The 21,573-nt window shown below is 39.7% G+C and overlaps 1 protein-coding gene across 3 annotated transcripts in view; it reads right to left on the minus strand.

Moving 5' to 3' along the window:
* The window catches only part of LOC106093074 (protein rhomboid), a 311,556-nt gene that overhangs the window by 61,361 nt on the left and 228,622 nt on the right, over positions 1 to 21,573 (minus strand). For all 3 annotated transcript variants that reach the window (XM_059360099.1, XM_059360101.1, XM_059360100.1), the window contains one exon: positions 6,668 to 6,898. In XM_059360099.1, the coding sequence (XP_059216082.1) occupies positions 6,668 to 6,898 (231 nt within the window). The remainder of the gene's footprint in view (positions 1 to 6,667; positions 6,899 to 21,573) is intronic.

Here is a 21,573-nt window from a genome sequence, read left to right on the forward strand (position 1 = left end):
TATCAAGTTATAGTCCGATTCGGACCATGTAACATTTTAGTTCATTCGGATAAGACTTGCGCCTTGTAGGGGTTTAAGAAGCAAAATCGGGAAATAGGTTTATATGGGAGCTGCATCAAGCTGTTGATCGATTCAGGCCATATTAGACACGTATGTAGAAGGTCATGAGAGACAGTTGTACAAAATTTCTTCCAAATCTAAAGGCTCTAGAAGTCAAGATCCCAGCTCGGTTTTTATGGCAGTTATATCAGGTTACGTATCGATTTGCGCCATACTTAGTACAGTTGTTGAAAGTCATAACACAACACCTCATGCGGCCAAATCGGATGGGAACTGCGCGCTCTATGGGCTCAAGAAGTCAAGATCCAAGATCGGTTTATATGGCAGCTTTTCCAGATTATTAACCGATTTGAATCATACTTAACATAGTTATTGGAAGTGATACCAAAACACTACGTACAAAATTTCAGTCAAATTGTACTAGAATTTCGCCCTCTAGACGCTCAAGAAGTCAAGACCCAAGATCGGCTTACATGGCAGCTATATCAAAACATGGACCGATTTGGCCCTTTTACAATCCCAACCAAACCAAAAATTTCAAGGGGCCAGCTTTACTCCTTCGAAAGTTCGCGTGCTTTCGACAGACAGACGGACGGACGGACATGGCTAGATCGACTTAAAATGACATGACGATCAAGAATATATATACTTTATGGTTCTCAGACGCATATTTCGAGGTGTTACAAACAGAATGACGAAATTAGTATACCCGCATCCTATGGTGGAGAGTATGAAAAAATTGCGATGTTTGCGTTGTTTTAGGCAAACACTCATTATACCACCGCATTTACATGAGACTCATAAGAATAAGTATTTGCGGTGGTAGTTTTAATTCAGACGTCGCTCGTTTTCTTCATAGCGCTACACATACATGGCAGCACCATCGCAAATGCGGTACACCGCTGCAGGTCTCTGATACACATATATGTATCAAAACTATGGAGATAAAACCACCATATAAAAAGTACAACATCTGGCGAAACCCCTGCATACAAGCAGAATGCTTTTGTCATTGCAAGGTTAGTGCTAGTTAGCGCCCTACACGAGGTTGTGCATGAAATAGAAAAATCCTCCTACAACAAGATGTACATTTTGGCGATATATATTGACATTGAAGGGTCTTTCAACCATGAGAGGAACGACACATTTACACCAATACCGGATGGAGCCTGGTGGATAAATTGTGGGACATATAGCATAAGTATAATGGACAAAGTGGCATAGGGTACACGACAGGCGTGCATCTTATCGCCACTCGGATCCTGACTAAGGAGGTATTTAAATCCGCAGACGATGTTGTAATATGTCGAATTGGTATCTGATCTGAATCTGCTATTTAGAAAGGGCGAAAAAGTCTTGGAGATGCTAAACGACTGTGCTAGGCCTAAGGCTCTGAACGTAAGACTATAGAAGACTGAGCTCTGCCTGTTTATGAGGAAAAAAGGAGGGCCAATTAGAAGCGACACTTTTCCTTAACGGAACGATTTCGTTATCCATCAAAATCAAATATATAGGAGTAATCTTAGATAGGAAACTGAAGTGTAAGTGTTACAATCGGGAGCACACAGAGAACGCTCACAGATGTTGGACACAATGTAGAAGGTCCGTAGGCTCGAAATGGGGCCTGATTCCCACTGGCTCTATAGGAGCGTTATTAAACCAATACTTATTTTGATTAGGTTAGGTTTAAGTGGTAGTCTGCTATCAGACTCACTTAGACGTATTCGTCCATTGTGATACCAAAGAAACTGAAGAAGAAATATGCCTTCTAGTTATTACCGTTGAAACCTCCAGATCGCATTAAAAATCCCAACATCTTGCCAATGTTCACTTCCGCTAAATCAGACAAGTTCTGAAAGAAATGAGAACCTAAAATCGAACTCCTTCTAACTCGCAGTGCGGGAGACACACACAACAGATGTTCTATAGTCTCTTCTTCTTCGAGTTCCTCACAGTTTTTGCAAACGTCGTTATTTGCAACTCTGTCAGTCAGCATATTTTCCGATCAGACAGCGACCTGTCATGACGGACACAATGACTGAGACGTCTGTTCTACCCAACGACAGAAATGCGGTAGACATCTTCAAGTCTAGATAAAGCCACATAATTTAACAAGTTCACAACCCCCTTTCTTCTGCCACTATAGTTAAATGGACTGCGATGGAGTGTAACATAAAGTGAACACAACAGGTTTGGAAAACATGTCTTGGTATAAGCGGAACGATGAGAACCACGACCACTATGACACTATTCTAGATATCCGGCACATAAACATACAGATTACGTTTGAGACAGCCACTGCGGCTATGGGACTTGAGCTGATGGGAGAATGAATAGGCGGTAAAAGCAGATTTTACCATCGCGGTATACTCAATGTGACGATAGGATTGGAAGAGGAGACGACGCTTGAAGTCGTGTGCGAGGCTGATTGCGACAATGATACGGTACTCTGATATTTTTATCTGATAGTTCATGCTAATCGGATAGATTTAAGCTGATCTGAGGGGTTCTGGGGGCTTACATTGGCAATCCAGGGACTGAGATATTTTTCCGACTGCCTGACAATAACACGTTCCTTTGGAGCGTGAGAGACGAACGCGTATGTGAAAATTGCAAATTTGCCCATGAACATCCCATTAAGGTACAGGGACAAACTTTTCACATATGAATGAGTGCTGTCCGATTCAAGTTAAAGCTCAATGATTAGGCTGAGTCCGAACGGTGTATCGCACTGCGACACCACTTCGGAGAGAAGTTTTTACATGGCAAATGTCGCCAGCATCAGGAGGCGATAACTACTGCTGAAAATTCTTTCTGATGTTTTCGTTAGGACTCGAATAAAGCTGGCGAACTATCGATATTTGCTCCATTCGAAAGTTTCGGTATTTTTCTTCTTAACTATCGATATTATCGACAAATTAGTTAAATATATAATACAAAACACGTTAAAACGCGTAAATTCGACCAGACCGAGCTTTGAATATTCAATACATACTTGGATACCTTTAAAACAGTCAATCAGGTATACACGTGCTATATTTGGGAGATTGACCCGCCTTCATCCAAAGTTATATTAAAAACGCCCTACCAATGTTTGGTCTAAAAATACTACCCTTGCCCTTCTGACATTCACTGGATAGAACATTGAGGTCCAATCGGTGTGATATTCATTGTTGTCACCAGAAGTTGCGGATAGTGGAATGCTCCAAGCGAAGTAGCTGCAACAGAAGTCGCGGACAATCAGCGGTATCGAGCGGAGAGTCTCAGTGAAAGGTCGGGCGGCACCGGCACCAGTAACTTGATGAGGATCGCCACCTCCACATGAAAATGTGGCTACAACAAAAACAACTAAATTTGAGTCAGCTACAGTCATCAAATTCGGTTATATGAGAGCTAGATTAAATTCTTAGTCGATTTTTGGCATTTTTTCTTTAACTCAAAATGTGACATCTGCAAAATTAGATGACAATTGGAATATAGGAGCGACCTGTACCATAATCGCTAAGATACGTGGATGTACAATTGGTCTAACGGACCAGACTATATCAATACTAAACTATATAAATTGGATCTATCTTTTCTCCTTCTGAGTGTTGCAAACACATGACATGATGTTAATTACCATGTTCTAGAGTAGTGTGGGTAATAATTAGGGCGGGTATACCTTCATAATGCGGGCTAGTCCCAATACCTCACTAATAATTCTTCTCTTAAGGATGGTACTATGTTCGCTGTTAGCGATAAAAATTAATTTTTTTTTTTTGCGACTACTTTTTTAGTTAACATATTTTGAAGTAAAAAAATGATCATTTAGTAGGACATTGCTCTATTACATCTCAAATAGGGTATTATTCTGGGACTCATGAACATACATAGTACTTCTCCCGTAAAAATAATGGCTATTTATTTCCGTAACTTTTAAAACTGCAATCTTTTCCACACAATATTTGCTCGATAGCGACACTTCCATAGTCATGTATTTGAGCCTTTTGAAATGTGATTCTTATATTGAAGTTCAAAGCTTAACCAATTAGGAATAAAGATCAGACTCATGAATTTATTTGACATATTTATCATACTGACTCATCAAAGTCTTTCCACATTGGAATGCCATTAAATGAAATCCATATTTCAATCCGATCATTTTGTTTGCAAACGAAGGCTGTATTAAAACCAGTGTTGTCGTTTTGAGCTTTTTCTACCAAATTTTGGTCGGATGGATTGAAAAATTATAGGATTTTAAACGAATTGTAATAAACATACCGAATTATAAATGAAATTGCTTTATTTTAAACGATTCTTCCTTCAAGAAAGCAATGGTCAATAACATTCCATGTTTGAATTAGAACAACCTTCTGATACAGGGAATTATAACCCAATGTTAAGTACGCGAATCGAATCAAAATCAATTTCTTCGTAAATTAAGCAATTTCCTTAAAAGATATATCTACTACTTACATGTGTACCCGATTTTCACTCACATCAGAATAGTGTGTCTATCTCTTTTTAGCCCCTCCATAGGATGGGTGTATTTAATTTTGTCATTCAGTGTATAACTCCTCGAAAATATCCTCTATGACATTCTAAGCCGATTCAGTCCGTCCTTCTGAACAATTTGTATATGGCATAGTTCCTCACAAATGTCGCCAGTATTAAGAGGGAAAAACCACCACTGACAATTTCTTTTGATGTTCTCGCCAAGATTCGAACCCAGGCGTTCAGCATCATAGGCGGGCATGGTAACCTCTGCGCTACGGTGACCTCCATGTTTTGATTAAGCTTCCGTATATACACTGATAAAAAAAAGTCGGTACGCCATCAATACCTCTTGGTATTACTTTATTCAATGCCAAACGGTACTGAAAGCTGTAAAGCCATTTGGTTCTGTTATACCCACCACCGAAGGATGGGGGTATTCAATTTTGTTATTCCGTATGCAACACATCGAAACATCCATTTCCGACCCTATAAAGTATATATATTCTATATATATCTAAGACGATCTAGCCATGTCCGTCCGTCTGACCGTCTGTCTGTTAAAATCACGCTACAGTCTTTAAAAATTTAGATATTGAGCTGAAATTTTGCACAGATCCTTTTTTGTTCATAGGCAAGTTGAGTTCGATGATGGACTATATCGGACTATATCTTGTTATAGCCCCCATACAGACCGATCCGCCGATTTAAGGTTTTGGGCCCGACGTCGCCGAAATTTGGGACGGTGAGTTGTGTTGGGGCCTTCGATACCTTCCTTCAATTTGGCCCAGATCGGTCCAGATTTGAGTATAGCTTCCATATTGACCGATTTCTCGATTTAAAAGGCGCATTTATTGTCTGATGTCGCCGAAATTTGGGACAGTGAGTTGTGTTAGGCTCTTCGACATCTTTATGCAATTCTGGCCCGATCGGTCCAGATTTGGATTTTTGATTTGCCATATAGACTGATCTCTCGATTTAAGGCTTTGGGCCCATAAAAGGCTCATTTATTGTCCGATGTCGCCCAAATTTAGGACGGTGAGTTGTGTTGGGGCCTTCGATACCTTCCTTCAATTTGGCTCAGATCGGTCCAGATTTGAGTATAGCTTCCATATTGACCGATTTCTCGATTTAAAAAGCGTATTTATTGTCTGATGTCGCCGAAATTTGGGACAGTGAGTTGTGTTAGGCTCTTCGACATCTTTATGCAATTTTGGCCCGATCTGTCCAGATTTTGATTTTTGATTTGCCATATAGACTGATCTCTCGATTTAAGGCTTTGGGCCCATAAAAAGCTCATTTATTGTCCGATATCGCCCAAATTTAGGACGGTGAGTTGTGTTGGGGCCTTCGATATCTTCCTTTAATTTGACCCAGATCGGTCCAGATTTGAGTATAGCTTCCATATAGACCGATCTCTCGATTTAAGGTCTTGGGCAGAAAAAGGCGCATTTATAATGCGATTTCGCTGAAATTTGACAAAGTGCCTTATGTTAGGCTCTTCGACATCCGTATCGTATATGGTTCAGATCGATCTTTAATTGGATATAGCTACCAAAAACACCAATATTTTGTTCTACAAAATTGAAGAATGACTTGTACTTATTAGAGCACTCAATTTTTGTGCCGAATTTGGTCCAAATCAGACCATATTTCCATATAGCTGCTATGGGGGCATAATACATGCATTTTTCATCGTATTATGACGAAAGATGGTTTACATGTATACCCGAGGTGGTGCGTATCCAAAGTTTGGGCCGGCCGAACTTAACGCCTTTTTACTTGTCTTTAATTTCATTTACTTTCACTACCGCATGATAGTGATAATAGCATATTTGATATAACTTGTCTTTCAGTGTATACTCGATTTAAAGCGCGTATACATTTCTGTACCGATTTCTATGAAATATAAAATTTTGGTCGGCTATTTGGGAATTTGGTTGGTCTTATGGAAAATTTTTAAAGCACAAATTTTACTTCAGTGGCAACACTGATCAAATCATAACTCAACCACACCTTTTGTCCGATTGCCAATCAACGCCAATCTCATCTTAGACACCTAATCACGTCAATGCTGGAGGATTTCATTTTCCCAGGCTTCTCCAAGCAGGTCCCCAATTGATTTACTCACCTCAATAATGGTTATGCATACAATGAACCAAGGCGGCGGACAGCAAGAATAACGATCGGCATAATACTTGCGATCGCGCTCCTCCGGCAGTACTTCCATGGCAATGACATGAACCATCCTCTTGAAGAACGGCGGCTCCTCTAGCACCAGCTGGAAATCATTCTCAGAACAGACTTCACGGTCGCGATGATGAACGGCACACTTGAAGCTACGAGTGCGCTTACCACTCATCTGCAAAGAACAAAAAACAAGGAACAGAGGTAAATTTCATCAGTTGCCAAGATTAAAATATGCATTTAATTTGCACAAAACATCGAAGAACAAACGAAACAATTGAGAATGCTATGTTACAATCAAAACGCCAATTATGTTGCAAATGCTGGCGTGGGGTTTAATGGTTGTTTGCTGCTTAACTAGCATTCCCTGCACTCACTCACCGCCACATTTTCCATAGAAACGAGGAAAATCTGCCGAAAATTCCCACATGCATCATTGTTTCATAACACTTCACAGCGCTGAGTGGGCAATTAGAAAGGTTTAGTCCACGAATATGAAAAAAAGCAAAAGCACGCAACTATTTCAGACATGGGTTTTTAACCCCAACTGCAAGTGACTTTTTTCCATAATAAATTTACACTCGCATTTAACAAATGAACATTGTGCTACGTACATCTGCAAATGCATAACACCGGTCACTGGAATGCACATATACTGGAAATTCATTGGATCTCTGACTTTGGATTACACGATATATTTTATATGCTGCTCACAAAAAAAAAAGAAAAAACAAAGAAACAATTATACATAGATACGGCTTAGAACCAACCGGACTGGCACAGTGGACAAAAGGTTTCCGGATAATTTTTTGTATATTTACATTGAAGTGTTTGTCAGACAGGCCATTCGGCAACAGTAGAGCAATAATCCAAAAGTCGGGGTCAGCTGGTGAACATCCCCAAGAGAACTAAGGCATGTAATAATATTTTGGGTCCACAAACCATTGTCATCGCTAAGGACAGCTTGGCAATGGCCGTTATAAACAAGAGAGAACTGATGATGTATCACCGGTTGAATTATAAGGTTCCGCGGCTTACGTAGACATACCCTGCTTGTATCAGAATGTCAAATATCCCTGTGGGAGGGAGGGACACGGAGGCCATTTTCATTCCGAAAGCAGGAAAACCCTACCACACGAATGCTAAAGATTTTCGTCCTATTAGTCTGTCATCTTTTATGCTGAAGACTATTGAGAGGCATGCATATAGTAAAGGCAAATCCACCGAAACAGCCCTTCACGACCTAGTCGGCTACTTACTTACTAAAAGATGCATGACGGCAGGCTTGGGATCGGTGGATCTAAAAAGACGGGTAAGCAGAGAAGCACCTCAAGGAGATGTACTGTCTCCTCTACTTTGGAATATAGTCATTAGTGATTTATATTGTCTTTGGAAGGAAAAGAAGTATGCTGGTGACGAGGCAATTGCGGTTAGGGGATAGTTTCAAAGCACTCTAAGAGATATATTTCAGGAGGCTCTACGTGCAACAGCAAAATAGACTACCGAAAGTGGTCTAGGTATAAATCCGTGCAAGACAGGAGTTGTTCTTTTCAGCAGGAGATATAAGTTACCTACAGTGATACCTGTCTCCTTGGCAGGAGAGAATGTTCGATTTACAGAAAGCGCAAAATACCTAGGTGTATTGCTGGACAGGAAATTGAACATGAAATCCAACATTTTGGAAAGGGCAAGAAAGGCAACTCTTGCCCTATACACCTGCAAGAGAGCTATTGTCAAAAGTTGGGGGATCAGACCGAGTGTCATGCATTGGGTATATACTGCAGTTGTCAGACCTATAATGCTATATGGTGTTGTGGTCTGGTGGACGGCGCTTCAGAAGTGCACCTACTGCTCAATACTTAACCGGATCTAAAGAATGGCTTATTTGAGCATTACAGCCGCACTGAGGACGACACCATCTGATGCACTGAATTTAATGCTACATCTTATGCCTCTGGACATTGTGGCGTGAGGTTAAGGAAGCTTTCTCATTGGCCATGTGGCGGCCACGGACACTGTGTTAACCTTGATATAATATCCGATGTTCCAGGCAGTGTTGATTACACTCTACCTGAGCCGCTTTTTAATAAAATATATTGTACCACTATTCCTGATATATCCCTGATAACAGAAGTAACATAGACATCTATACGGATGGTTCCAAACTTTACGACCAGGTGGGCTTTGGGGTGTACTCTAAAGATTTAGAACTGGTCATATTGAAAAGGTCACCTGACCACTGCAGTGTGTGTCAAGCGGAGATCCTTGCAATTAAGAAAGTGGTGAAATGGCTAAGATATAATGTCATTACGATGATTGGCATGAATATCTTCTCAGGCAGCCATGCAGCTATTAAATCCCTGCAGATCGTATTTCTGAACAAAAAAACCGCCCTCGACTGTCGCAGATTTCTCAACGAGATGGCTGAACAGTTCAAAATTCACCTGTTCTGGGTGCCGGTACACAGAGATATCACAGGGAATTGTAAAGCGGATGGGCTTGTGAGACTAGGAACTACCTTACACATCCTAGGGACACTGGTCTAGACCTCTAGACTTGAAGAGGTCTACCGCTTTGCCGTCATTAGCTACAACAGACGTCTCAGTCATGACAGGTCACTGTCTGTCACATCAACGACTTTTGCAAAAGCTGTGAGAACATCGAAGAAGAAGAGACTATAGAACACCTTCTGAGTGTGTGTCCCGCACTAGCATTCAGAAGGAGTTCCACTTTAGGTTCTCATTTCTTTGAGAACCAGTCTGATTAAGAGGATGTGAACATTCGCAGGTTATTTGGCTTTTTAAAGCGATCTAGATGGTTCAACGGTAGGAACTTGAAGGCATCTTCCTTCTTCTGTTCCTGTGGTATCACAATGGACGAAAACGCCCAAGTGAGTCTGATGTCAGACTGCCACTTAAACCTAATCTAACGAGAGAGGACGAGGGCTACATACTTAGGAACATGTACGTAGAGTGTTAAAGTCATTGTTGGACTGTCATCGGTATGCTCTGACGTCAATGCGAAATTTCCTGAAACAGCCCGTTGTTACCTTCAGGAAGCTTTAAGTGTGTAGGCGGAGTGGGTGGCCGAAAGTCTTCTAGGCGGTAATTTGTCTAAGACGGTAATTGTTCTCTTATGCAGGATATGCTATGTACCTACGAGGACACCTATCTTCTTGAGAGGAGAATATGTTTATTTAATGAAACCACAAAATAAATGGGTGTTCTTCTGGACGGAAACTTAACCTACAAATTCAACATTCTGGAAAGGGCGTAAAAGGCAAATACTAACTCTTTCACCTGCATGGTATTGGCATTTAGGAATTTAAACAACGCATCATGCCCTGGATGTATGCCTAAGTTGTTAGACCTTTAATGCTATATGGTATTGTGGTCTGGTGGACGACACTCCAATAATCCAGCTACTGCTCAATACCCAGCCGCATGTTTGTGCATTACAACCGCGCTAAGCACCACACCATATGATGCACTGAATTTAATACTTCACCTGTTCCTTAATGTCTACGGACATTGTGGCTAGACAAAAAGCTACAACTGTTGCCATGAGCATACGAGAGATTTCTCCAGTCATGCGGCGACTAAGGGCACTATTTTATTGTTGATTCGTCAAGTTCATCGACTGGATGTTGGCCGTCATAGCAGTATTCATCGTGTGAAAATTTAATCAAGTCGGATCTTCCCGAAAATCTTGTATTTCTGACAAACAACCAAGTCAGGAATCAGAAGACTGATTTCTGAAAAACACACACCGTGGAGGAATTGATAGAACAGCGCCACACAACCCACATTTCGACGATGTTCAAGGGAAACAATAGAGTTGAATACCCAAACACCGCCAATCAACACCAACGCCCGCCTCCGGATACGGTCAAGCAGCTCCAGGGATGATTTTGGAGCTCCGGCATATATATGCGAGTTATATTCCATCTTCAGCCCGATATACGTAGTCTAGATATTAAGAAGATAAGAGGGAGTGAAATATTTCTTGCACCGCTTAAGAAAGCCCAAGCACTTGAATGCTTCCTTCGACACTTCGAATACATGTTTCGACCAACGGACATCACATCGAATCTTTATGCCCAGAACATCAAGAGCCTCTGACTGTTTGATATCGACACCGTCGATAGATATTGACGATTGTAAAGTGTCAGTGAATCGTTTGTGGGATACCAAAGAGCACTGCGTCTTGCGTGCATTAAAAGCCACTCTGTTCATTCGACACCACTCAGAAATGGCCAGCAAATGCTGGCAGAGTATTATGTCCATAATCCGACTCAACTGTTTTCAATCTCTCGAAGACTCGGCCTATGGTCGAATGAAAATGAATGACAGAGGTTGCTGTCATCCAGATCGGATTCGAAGTTCGGCCCAGTAGATCGTCAATGAAAATAAGAAAAAGAGAGAGAGAGAGAGAGAAAGGACAGACCTTTGTGCTACTCCTATTTCGTCCGATGAGAACCCATCTACAACAACTCTTAAAGTGCGATCTCAAAGAAAGCTCGATATTATTCGAGCGAAGTTATTAACGACACCAAAAGCGACAAGCTTTGAAAGCAGTGCACCGTGCCAGACCCTATCAAATTCCCTGGAAGTATCCTGAGCCAAGACCATACTCTCATCGAATTGGTGAATGGAGCGAATCCAACGTTCAGACAGGAATGCCATCAGGTCACCCGTGCAGCGATTTCTGCGGAATCCATATTATCGGTCGCTAAGAGGACCATTGGACTCTAAGTAACTCACAAGATGGTAATTGACCATGCCCTCCATAACCTTGGAAAGCGCGTACGCTTACGCCTTTGACCGGTAATTCGCAGGGTTGTTTGCCTCACCCTTCTTGGGGAGAGGCTACACGTTCGCAGTCTTCCAACGCGCCGGCAAAAGACCCGCACAGTAAGCAAGGTCGAAAAGATTGTGTAAAGGACGAGCGAGAGTCGAAGAATACCTTCATCAAATAAATGACGCTTTGCCACATGGCCCGGGGATTTATTTACATCAGGAATAATATATGCGAGCTCTATCAGGCTATGATCCGATTCGAACTGTATTCGGCAAGTGTCACAATGGGTGTAATGGCGTCAATTATAAATAGTAAGACAGGTGTCAAATACGCTCACTTCCATTTTGGCTTTCGTGAGCTAAAGAAATAAGAAAGTCTGAAAATATTTTGATGAAATTTGAAACAAATATTGATGAAAGCTTATTTAATTACCAATATATGTAATAATAATAATAATAATAATAATGTACATCTTTGGGCCAAAATAAGTAGCATATGAAAAATTTTTTGTGAAACATTTGTGAAAAGTTTATTAAACATTTGTTATAAATTTTAAACCTACAAGTTTAAGGCATTAGCTTTTATTCGTTTTTTTTTTTTTTTTTGATATATTGTGTCAATTCCTCTGATTAGTGAAGTATAATTTTCTGTTTTTTACTTGTTTTAGCGATTTTTTTTTTGCCAAATGTATGTTTTTTATACCCTTCACCACAGGATGGGGGTATACTAACTTCGCCATTCCGTTTGTAACAAATTGAAATATTGGTCTAAGACCCCATAAAGTACATATATTCTTTATCGCCATGACACTTTAGTCGATCTAGCCATGTCCGTCTGTCTGTCTGTAGAAAGCATTTCCGAAAGACAAAAGTTAGGCGCTTGAAATTTTGTACACATACTTGTTATCATTTAGGTCGGTTGCTATTGTAAATGCGCCTTATCGATTAATCTTTTTATATAGCTACCATATAAACCGATCTTGGATCTTGACTTCTTGAGCCTCCAGACGGCGCAATTCATAACCGGAACTGGCTGAAATTTTGTACATGGATTTTGTTATGACTTTCAACAACTATGCCCAATTTAGTCAAAATCGGTTCACAAAATAATTTAGCTGTCATAAAAACCGATCTGGGTTCTTGACTTCTTTAGCCTCTAGAGATTGCAATTATTATCCGATTTGGCTAAAATTTTGCATGAAGTCTTCTGTTTCAACTTTCAACAACTATGATTCATTACCTGATATAGCTCCCATATATAATGATCTCCCGATTATACTTCTTGAGCCCATAGAGGACGACCAAGCAGCACCCGATTTCAACATAAAAATATCCTCAAAGCCACATGGCTGTCACTCGATCAAAACACGAGAAACCAAATTGATCACGTTGTGATAGATGGAAGGCATTCACCTAGCGTATTAGATGTACGATCGATCCGTGGAGCGAATATAGATTCGAATCATTACCTTACCATGGCGAGGAAAGTATGATCTGACACTGCACGGAAGCTGGACATTGAAAAGCTGCAAATACAACAGATGGCAGCGGTATACTCCACTCGACTGACCCAACTGCTTTAGGAAATGAAATTATATAATGTCCACTCCGTGCAATATGCCATACTTGGATACCGGAAGCCTCCCCCAAAAAACCAATGGTAAGACCAAGATTGTCGAGATGCTACTGAAGCCAGGAATGCGGCATACAGAGCAAACCGATGGCCTTGGTACAGGGACATCCTCCTGCAGAGACAAAGAAGGAAATCTGGTATCTGATGTGCTGAGGATATGGAAAAAACGTATTACCCAAAAGCTAGTGTTCGATGATGGCGGCGAAGGGGATACCGCAGAACCAATACTTGACGATGGTATAGAATGTTTACCTCCTAGTCAGAATGAGGTCCAAGTGGCAGTGACCCGACTTCAGAACAACAAGACAGCAGGAACCGATGTATTACACGCTGAAGTATTTAAGGCCGGCGGCGACACGCTGATAAGGCGTATGCATCAGCTTGTCTGCGCAATCTGGCTAGAAGAACGCATACCAGATGATTGGAACCTGACCATAGAAAAGAGACAAGACGGAATGCCCCAACTACAGAGAAATAAGTCTGCTCCCCATCGCATACAAATACTCTCGAGCGTACTGTGTGACCTGGCTTCAGACCTGGTAAATCTACCCTAGACCAGATATTCAAACTGCTCCAAATCCTGGAAAAGACCCGAAAAGGACAAATCAACACCTACCATCTCTTTGTTGATTACAAAGCCGCTTCCGATAGCTCTATACGTTCAAAGGTATTTCAAGCCTTGCCTGAGTTTGGTATCCCTGCAAAATTAATAAGACTCTGCAGGATGAAATAATAGGAAAGCATCTCTCCGAACCATTTAATACCAAACGAGGTTTCAGACAAGGAGAAAACTTATCGTGTGATATCTTTAAAATCCTGCTGGAGAAGATTATACGAGATGCAGATGTTAATGGATATGGCACACTAATCACAAGACAACACATGCTACTCGCCTATGCCGACGACATCGATATCATAGGTCGGTCAGCGGAAGTAGTAACAGCGGCCTTTGAAAGCATCTAAAGAGAGTCAGTGAAAATAAATAAATGGAGATAAGACAAAATGGATGGTTTCAACTCCCAAAGCTCTTTGTACAACGAGACAGATAAAGAAAATGGAGAAAGTTGGAAACCACAACTTTGAGATAGTCAGTAACTTTATGTACCTCGGCACCGCCATAACCGAAACGAATGACACCAGTTTTGAGATAAAGCGAAGAATAATACTGGCAAAAAGATGCTACTTTGGACTAAGTAGGCAGTTTAGTAACAAGTCACATATCGACAGACGAAGATCACACTATAAAAGACGCTGATATTACCCGTGCTGTTATATGGCTCTAAGGCATAGGTACTTGTGAAAGCAGACGAGGCAATGCTTGGAGTGTTTGAGAAAAAGCTAATTTTGTAAAATATATGGACCAGTTTGCATTAATGGAGAAAATAGGCGTAGCACAGTGGGAGAGAATCGAAAAAAACTAATAACAAGTAAAAGCGTGCTAAGTTCAGCCGGGCCGAACCTTATATACCCTCCACCATGGAGCGCATTTGTCGAGTTCTTTTCCCGGCATCTCTTTTTAGGCAAAAAAAGGACCGAAGAAAAGATTTGCTCTGCTGTCAGAGCAATATCAAGATATGGTCCGGTTTGGACCACAATTAAATTATATGTTGGAGACCTGTGTAAAATGTCAGTCAATTCGAATAAGAATTGCGCCCTTTGCGGCGCAAGAAGTAAAATAGAGAGATCGATTTGTATGGGGCTGTATCGGGCTATAGACCGATTCAGACCATAATAAACACGTATGTTGACGGTCATGAGAGGATCAGTCGTACAAAATTTCAGGCAAATCGAATAATAATTGCGACCTCTAGAGGCTCAAGAAGTCAATATCTCAGATCAGCCAAATCGGATAGGTGTTGCGCCCTCTAGAAGCTCAAGAAGTCCCCAGATCGGTTTATATGACAGCTATATCAGGTTAGAGACCGATTTGAACCGTACTTGGCACAGTTGTTGGATATCACAACAAAACACGTCGTAAAAAATTTCATTTCAATCGGATAAGAACTGCGTCCTTTAGAAGCTGAAGAAGTCAAGACCCAAGATCAGCTTATATGGCAGCTATATCAAAACTATAGCCCATTTACAATCCCAACCGATTTACACTAATAGAAGTATTTGTGCAAAATTTCAAGCGGCTAGCTTTACTCTTTCGAAAGTTAGCGTGCTTTCGACAGACGGACGGACATGGCAAGATGGACATAGAATGTCACGACGATCAAGAATATATATACTTTATGGGGTCTCAGACGAATATTTCGAGTAGTTACAAACAGAATGACGAAATTAGTATACCCCCATCCTATGGTGGAGGATATAAAAATAGGTAATCCTTCACCACAGGAACAGCCGTAATTGTAGGAAATCATTTTATATTGTAACATTTGATACCTAAGTTTATTGGCAAATTAGAGATTTCACTCACGTAAATAACAGGAAATAGGTAATACATTTATGTTTTTATACCCTCCACCATAGGATGGGGGTATTCTAATTTAGTCATTCGAAATATGCGTCTAAGACCGCATAAAGTATATATATTCTTGATGGTCATAACATTTTAAGTCGATCTAGCCATGTCTGTCCGTCTGTCGAAGCACGCTAACTTTCGAAAGAGTGTAGGTCGGTTGAGACTGTAAATGGGCCAAATCGGTCCATGTTTTGATATAGCTGCCATATAAGCAGATCTTGGGTCTTGACTTCTTGAGCATCTAGAGGGCGGAATTGTCATCCGATTCGGCTGAAATTTTGCACGAAGTTGTTTGTTATGATATCCAACTACTGTATTAAGTTTGATTCAAATCGGTCGATAACTTGATATAGCTGCCATATAAACCCATCTGGGATCTTGACCTCTTAAGCCTCTAAAGGCCGCAATTCTTAGTCGATTATGCTGAAATTTTGTACAACGGCTTCTCCCATGACCTTCAATATACATGTCCAATCTAGTGTTAATCGATCTATAGTCTGATACAGCTCCCTTATAAACCGATCTCCCGATTTTACTTCTTGACCCCATACAAGGCGCAATTCTTATCCGAATGCACTGAAATATTACCCAATGACTTCTGCTATGGTCTTCAACAATCAATTCACTTACGGTCCGAATTGGTCTTTAACTCGATATATCTCCAATAGCATAACAATACTTATCCATTATTCCTTGTTTGCCTTAAAAGAAATACCGAACAAAGAACACGACAAATGCGATCCATGGTAGACGGTATACAAGATTCGGCCGGGCCGAACTTAGCACACTCTTACTTGTTTTTTTATTGCTTGACTCTCAAAAATTAATAAAATTCTTTTTTCTTGCTCTGATTGGTCGAAGCAAATTTGTCGAAAATTTTAAATGTCACGGCGAGTTGAATTTTCTTCGCCCTGTTTACACATGTTGACATATCAAGTTCCTAAAAAAGGATGATTAGTTAAAGCAATTCGCCGATGCGGCCACCTTATAAATACGCTTTGAGCTTGACGTTAACTGTCTAATTTTGAGAGCACAAACATTTCTCCGGCCGGGCCGAATCTTACATAACCTCCACCATAGATCGCACTTGGCGAGTTCTTTTCCCGATATCTCTTTTTAAGCAAACAAAGGACAAAAGAAAAGAATTGCTATAATATTGGAGCTATATCAATTGAGCTATATCAATTGAATTGAAAAGTCCATAGTGAAAGTCATTGTGTAAAATGTCAGGTAATTCGAGTAAGAATTGCGCCCCTTAAGGGCTCAAGAAGTTAAATAGAGAGATCGGTATTTATATGAAGCTATTAATAAGGAAGATACTACAATTATTCAGAAAAACGAATTCCCTTAACAAGAAGAATATCGATACGATGAATTTTAACCGGAGAATGAGACGGCTCTAAAACTTTTTAATCCCACTATGATATAAATTTGTGTTTTATTTCCTCTGCATGGTAACTACACAAAAAACAAAAAATTTTCCTCATGGGAAGGCCCGTACAAAAAAAAAAAGAGTAAATATTTGCATTTGTTTCAATTGTAGAACAGGGGCGTTTTACTTAGATAAAATTGCTCACTGATTGATACAAAATAAGTGCATATATTTTACATTTAAAAAATAAAAAAAAAAAACCTCTTCTGAGATATCTTGACCCTTAACCAAAGAAACAAAACCCCAATCTTCATTTATATTTTAATCACTAGATTACTAAAATGAGGTGTTCGCTTCAATATTTAATTTAGACAATATTGCGACTCAGCATAAGAATTAAACAATTGAGCCATTGTTGTGGATTTTGCGATTTATTTACACTGTAAAATAGTGGCATAAATTCATTGATTGATTTGGTATGATTTTACCACATACAATTGGCGTTGAAAGTGTATCAGCACTCGTGAAATTTTTGCCTTTTGTAAGATTATTGTGACCCTAATGAACATTAGGGTCATGACTTTTTTTTACAACCTCATATCCCTGTATCATATTCTGATGAGTTTTTATTTAAGATTAGATCAAATCTAACATATAAGGTAAAAACGAACCTCGCGCACAAAATGATTTAAAAAATTTCAAAAACATTTAACTTCAATGTGGTTTTTGCGTGACCTCTTTTAATATTTTAATGGAAGAATTTAAGCAAGTTTTAAAGATATTATAAATTTGAAAGAATATTGAAAATGGAGATTTTCTTATGTAAAAAAGGTAAATATATATATATATATATATATATATCTTCAACATTCTATTTTAATGGGTGTTGACTCACTTTTGATGCTCATAGTATATGGTCAATTTGTTGTTGTTTTAAATAAAAAGGAATATAAAAATTTTATAACATTAGCAAGTTTAGTCAATATCCAAAATGTTGAACATCTGTAAAATGCTTAATAAAAAGTTGACAAACGCTAAAAGCAATGGATATTACTCTTATGCTTTTGGGTCTCCTCAAACCTACCTACGTCCCTGATGTTTTCCACAAGGAAACCCCAGTTCAGTAAACATAAAATTCCCATATATGCCATCATACTTTTCCATCCTCCCCTTTTTGCAACTTTTAAGAGGTCAACAATTAAATTGTTTAATTTATGTGTGTGTGCGTGTATTTGCTTTTTTTCTTGTTTAACTTTTTCCCCATTTAATTGTTGCAACTTTCACAAGGGTTCCCATTCGATGCTACAAGAGGGCTCAAAAAATGAAGCCTCATGACTCTAGTGCTTTTCCTAGGTTCCCGGGGATGTCATGTCAAGAACTTGGCATTTTAATGAAAATGCAGAATTTTACATGATGTTGGGCTGTTAACTATTTTGTATGGCTTTAACCTAACCAACTTGTATCTCATCTGATAATTTTCTTATAAAATGTGTGAAAGAGTAAATTTTAAGAGTAAATAAATTGAGAGAATGCCTAGGAGCTATCATTTTATTTTCAACCAAAACCCGTATTGAGGATAATTAAGAAAAGGTTGAACTAAATCAGACACACAATTTAATTAAAATAGTTATTTTAAAATAAATTAAAATGGGTTTATCACATTTAAATGCATATCAAGTGGATTTAGAAGCGAGTTTGTATTAGTGCTACAACCGTCTTGTAGAAACCACATGGAAGGAAAAAGTATACTGTTGACATCTATTGTGCAGGATGTGCTGAGAATGGTAAAGAACTATCTCTACAACTGTTGTCATCCGGTAGAAGTAGCGATAAACTCATACTACGCCATTGTGTAGGAGGAGCAAACAGGGCTGCATACCGGCACTGATAGAAAAGAACGGAACTTTTCCAATACCGGTTGATATTATTTTGTTCGCGTTATTGGAAAATATTTTCAATATCATTTCGTATTAATTTAATACCAGCCAACGGAGGCTTTAAAGAACTGACGGCGTCACATTTGTATTCTTGACACCGCGGCGAGAATGTAGTTTAGCTCTGTACTTCAAATATTGATGCCATTTTAAAATATTTGCTTCAATTTAATAAAATGTTTTGTTGTAGCCGTTGAGTGGAGAGGACGTGTTTTTTTTCGCTCCTCAAAGAAAAAGAAGAAAAAGGCGTTTAGTTCGGCCGGGCCGAACTTTGGATACCCACCACCTAGGGTATATACGTAAACCACCTTTCGCTATATCTAAAAATAAACCGATCTGAACCATATACAACACGGATCTCGAAAAGCCGAACATAGGTCACTGTGTCAAATTTCAGTGGAATCGGATTATAAATGTGCCCTTTATGGGGCCAAGACTTTAAATCGAGATATCGGTCTATATGCTATATGCAAATCTTAGTCGATCTAGACCAAAGTGCAGAAATATGTCCATGGGCTTAACTTAACTCACTGTCCCAAATTTTGCCGACATCGGACAATGGAACATGGGCCCAAAACTTTAAATTGAGAGATCGGTTTATATGGCAGTTATATTCAAATCTGGACCGATCCAAGCCAAATTCAGGAAGGATGTCGAAGGGCCTAACACAACTCACTGTCCCAAATTTCGGCGACATCGGACAATAAATGAGCCTTTCATGGCTCCAAAACCTTAAATCGAGAGATCGGTCTTTATGGCAGCTATGTTTAAATCTGGACCGAACTAGACCAAATAGAAGAAGGATGTCGAAAGGCCTAACACAACTCACTGTCCCAAATTTCGGCGACATTGGTCAATAAATACGCCTTTTGTAGGCCCATAACCTTGAATCGAGAGATCGGTCCATATGACAGCTATATCCGATCTGGGCCAAATTGATGAAGGATGTCGAAGGACCTAACACAACTCGTTGTGCAAAATTTTGGCAAAATGGGACAATAAATGCGCCTTTTATGGGCCCAAAACCTTAAATCGAGAGATCGGTCTGCACCGATCTGGGCCAAATTGCAGAAAGATGTCAAGGGGCCTAACACAACCCACTGTCCCAAATTTCAGCAAAATGGCTTTTATGGGCCTAAGACCCTAAATCGGCAGATCGGCTTCCCAAACACAAGGCTCTTTATTGTCGTGGTTGGTCTATATATCCATTTGACCGGTTTTGTGCTATCTCCGTGGCACCCGTCCCCAACAATAGAAACCACGTATTTCTTTTGGTGATTGTTAGAGTGCAAAAAAATTTCGAACTAACCGCATTACCAATCTCCGAGATCGGGTGTTTTTGAAATTAGGGTACTGAGAACTGCTTTTTAGTGGAGACATTTCGACTCAAATATGGATATCAAATTCATGTCCACTCCCAAATCCCTTTACTTTGAACCCCATTTTGTCATGGAGGGTAAGTATGAACCGTTTGGAGGGTGTTTTGGGTCTGGAAAGGCCACCGGCACCTGCAAATAAATATCAAATTCGTTCTTTACTCCCAAATACCATTGAATTGAGCTTTATATTGCTATGGTCGGAAATGAAATTCAGTTTAAGGGGTGATTAAGGGCGTACCCCCAAAATTGGATATCAAATTCGTTTTTTACTCTCAAATACCTTTCATTTGAGTCCCATATTGCCATAATAGGTCAATAATCTATTCGACGTATTTTTAGGAGGAAAAGAGCCACCTTGACTTGAACGCAAATTTTAATGTCATATTTTTAATCTACTCCCAAATTTCTTTCATTTGAATCCTATATAGCCATGGCCGGCTGATATGCCCATTTGGGGTATTTCGGGGTGAGGCGACCTCCCATTACTTAGACCTAATTTTTTATGAAATATTTGTAATCCGATATCTAAAAATTATATAACCTATGTTTCCTTTTTTTAATTCTACGGAACAAACAAACAAACCGAGTCTCATATGGTCATGATGGGTCATATGCCCATTTGGGGAGTCTTTAGGGGGTGGGATGACCCCCTACACTCCGATCTGATTTTGTATACCAGATTCGTAATCTACTCCCGAATACCTTTCATTTAAGCCCCATATTGATATGGACGACCAATTTTTCTGTTTTTAGACATTTTGGGGTTAAGACGACTTCCTGGGTACTTGGACCCAATTCTAAAACCATATTCGTATTCTATTCTTCAATACATTTCATTTGATATCCATATTGTCTTTATCGGTCCACTTGTGGTTTTGGATGGTATTTTTGGAGTAACGGGGAGGGTCCTTCCGATATCAAAAAAATATATTGCCTATGTTTCCTTCCAGCCGTTTTACAATCTGTGAAAATGTCAAGGTAATCGGTTCAGCCGTTTTTGAGTCTATACGGAACAAACAAACAAACCGACAAACAAACAAACACAAATTGAATTTAATATAAAGGGTGATTTTTTTGAGGTTAGGATTTCCATGCATTAGTATTTGACAGATCACGTGGGATTTCAGACATGGTGTCAAAGAGAAAGATGCTCAGTATGCTTTGACATTTCATCATGAATAGACTTACTAACGAGCAACGCTTGCAAATCATTGAATTTTATTACCAAAATCAGTGTTCGGTTCGAAATGTGTTCAAATTTTGACA

The sequence above is a fragment of the Stomoxys calcitrans genome, chromosome 1, assembly GCF_963082655.1.
Source record: "Stomoxys calcitrans chromosome 1, idStoCalc2.1, whole genome shotgun sequence".
NCBI lineage: Eukaryota > Metazoa > Arthropoda > Insecta > Diptera > Muscidae > Stomoxys > Stomoxys calcitrans.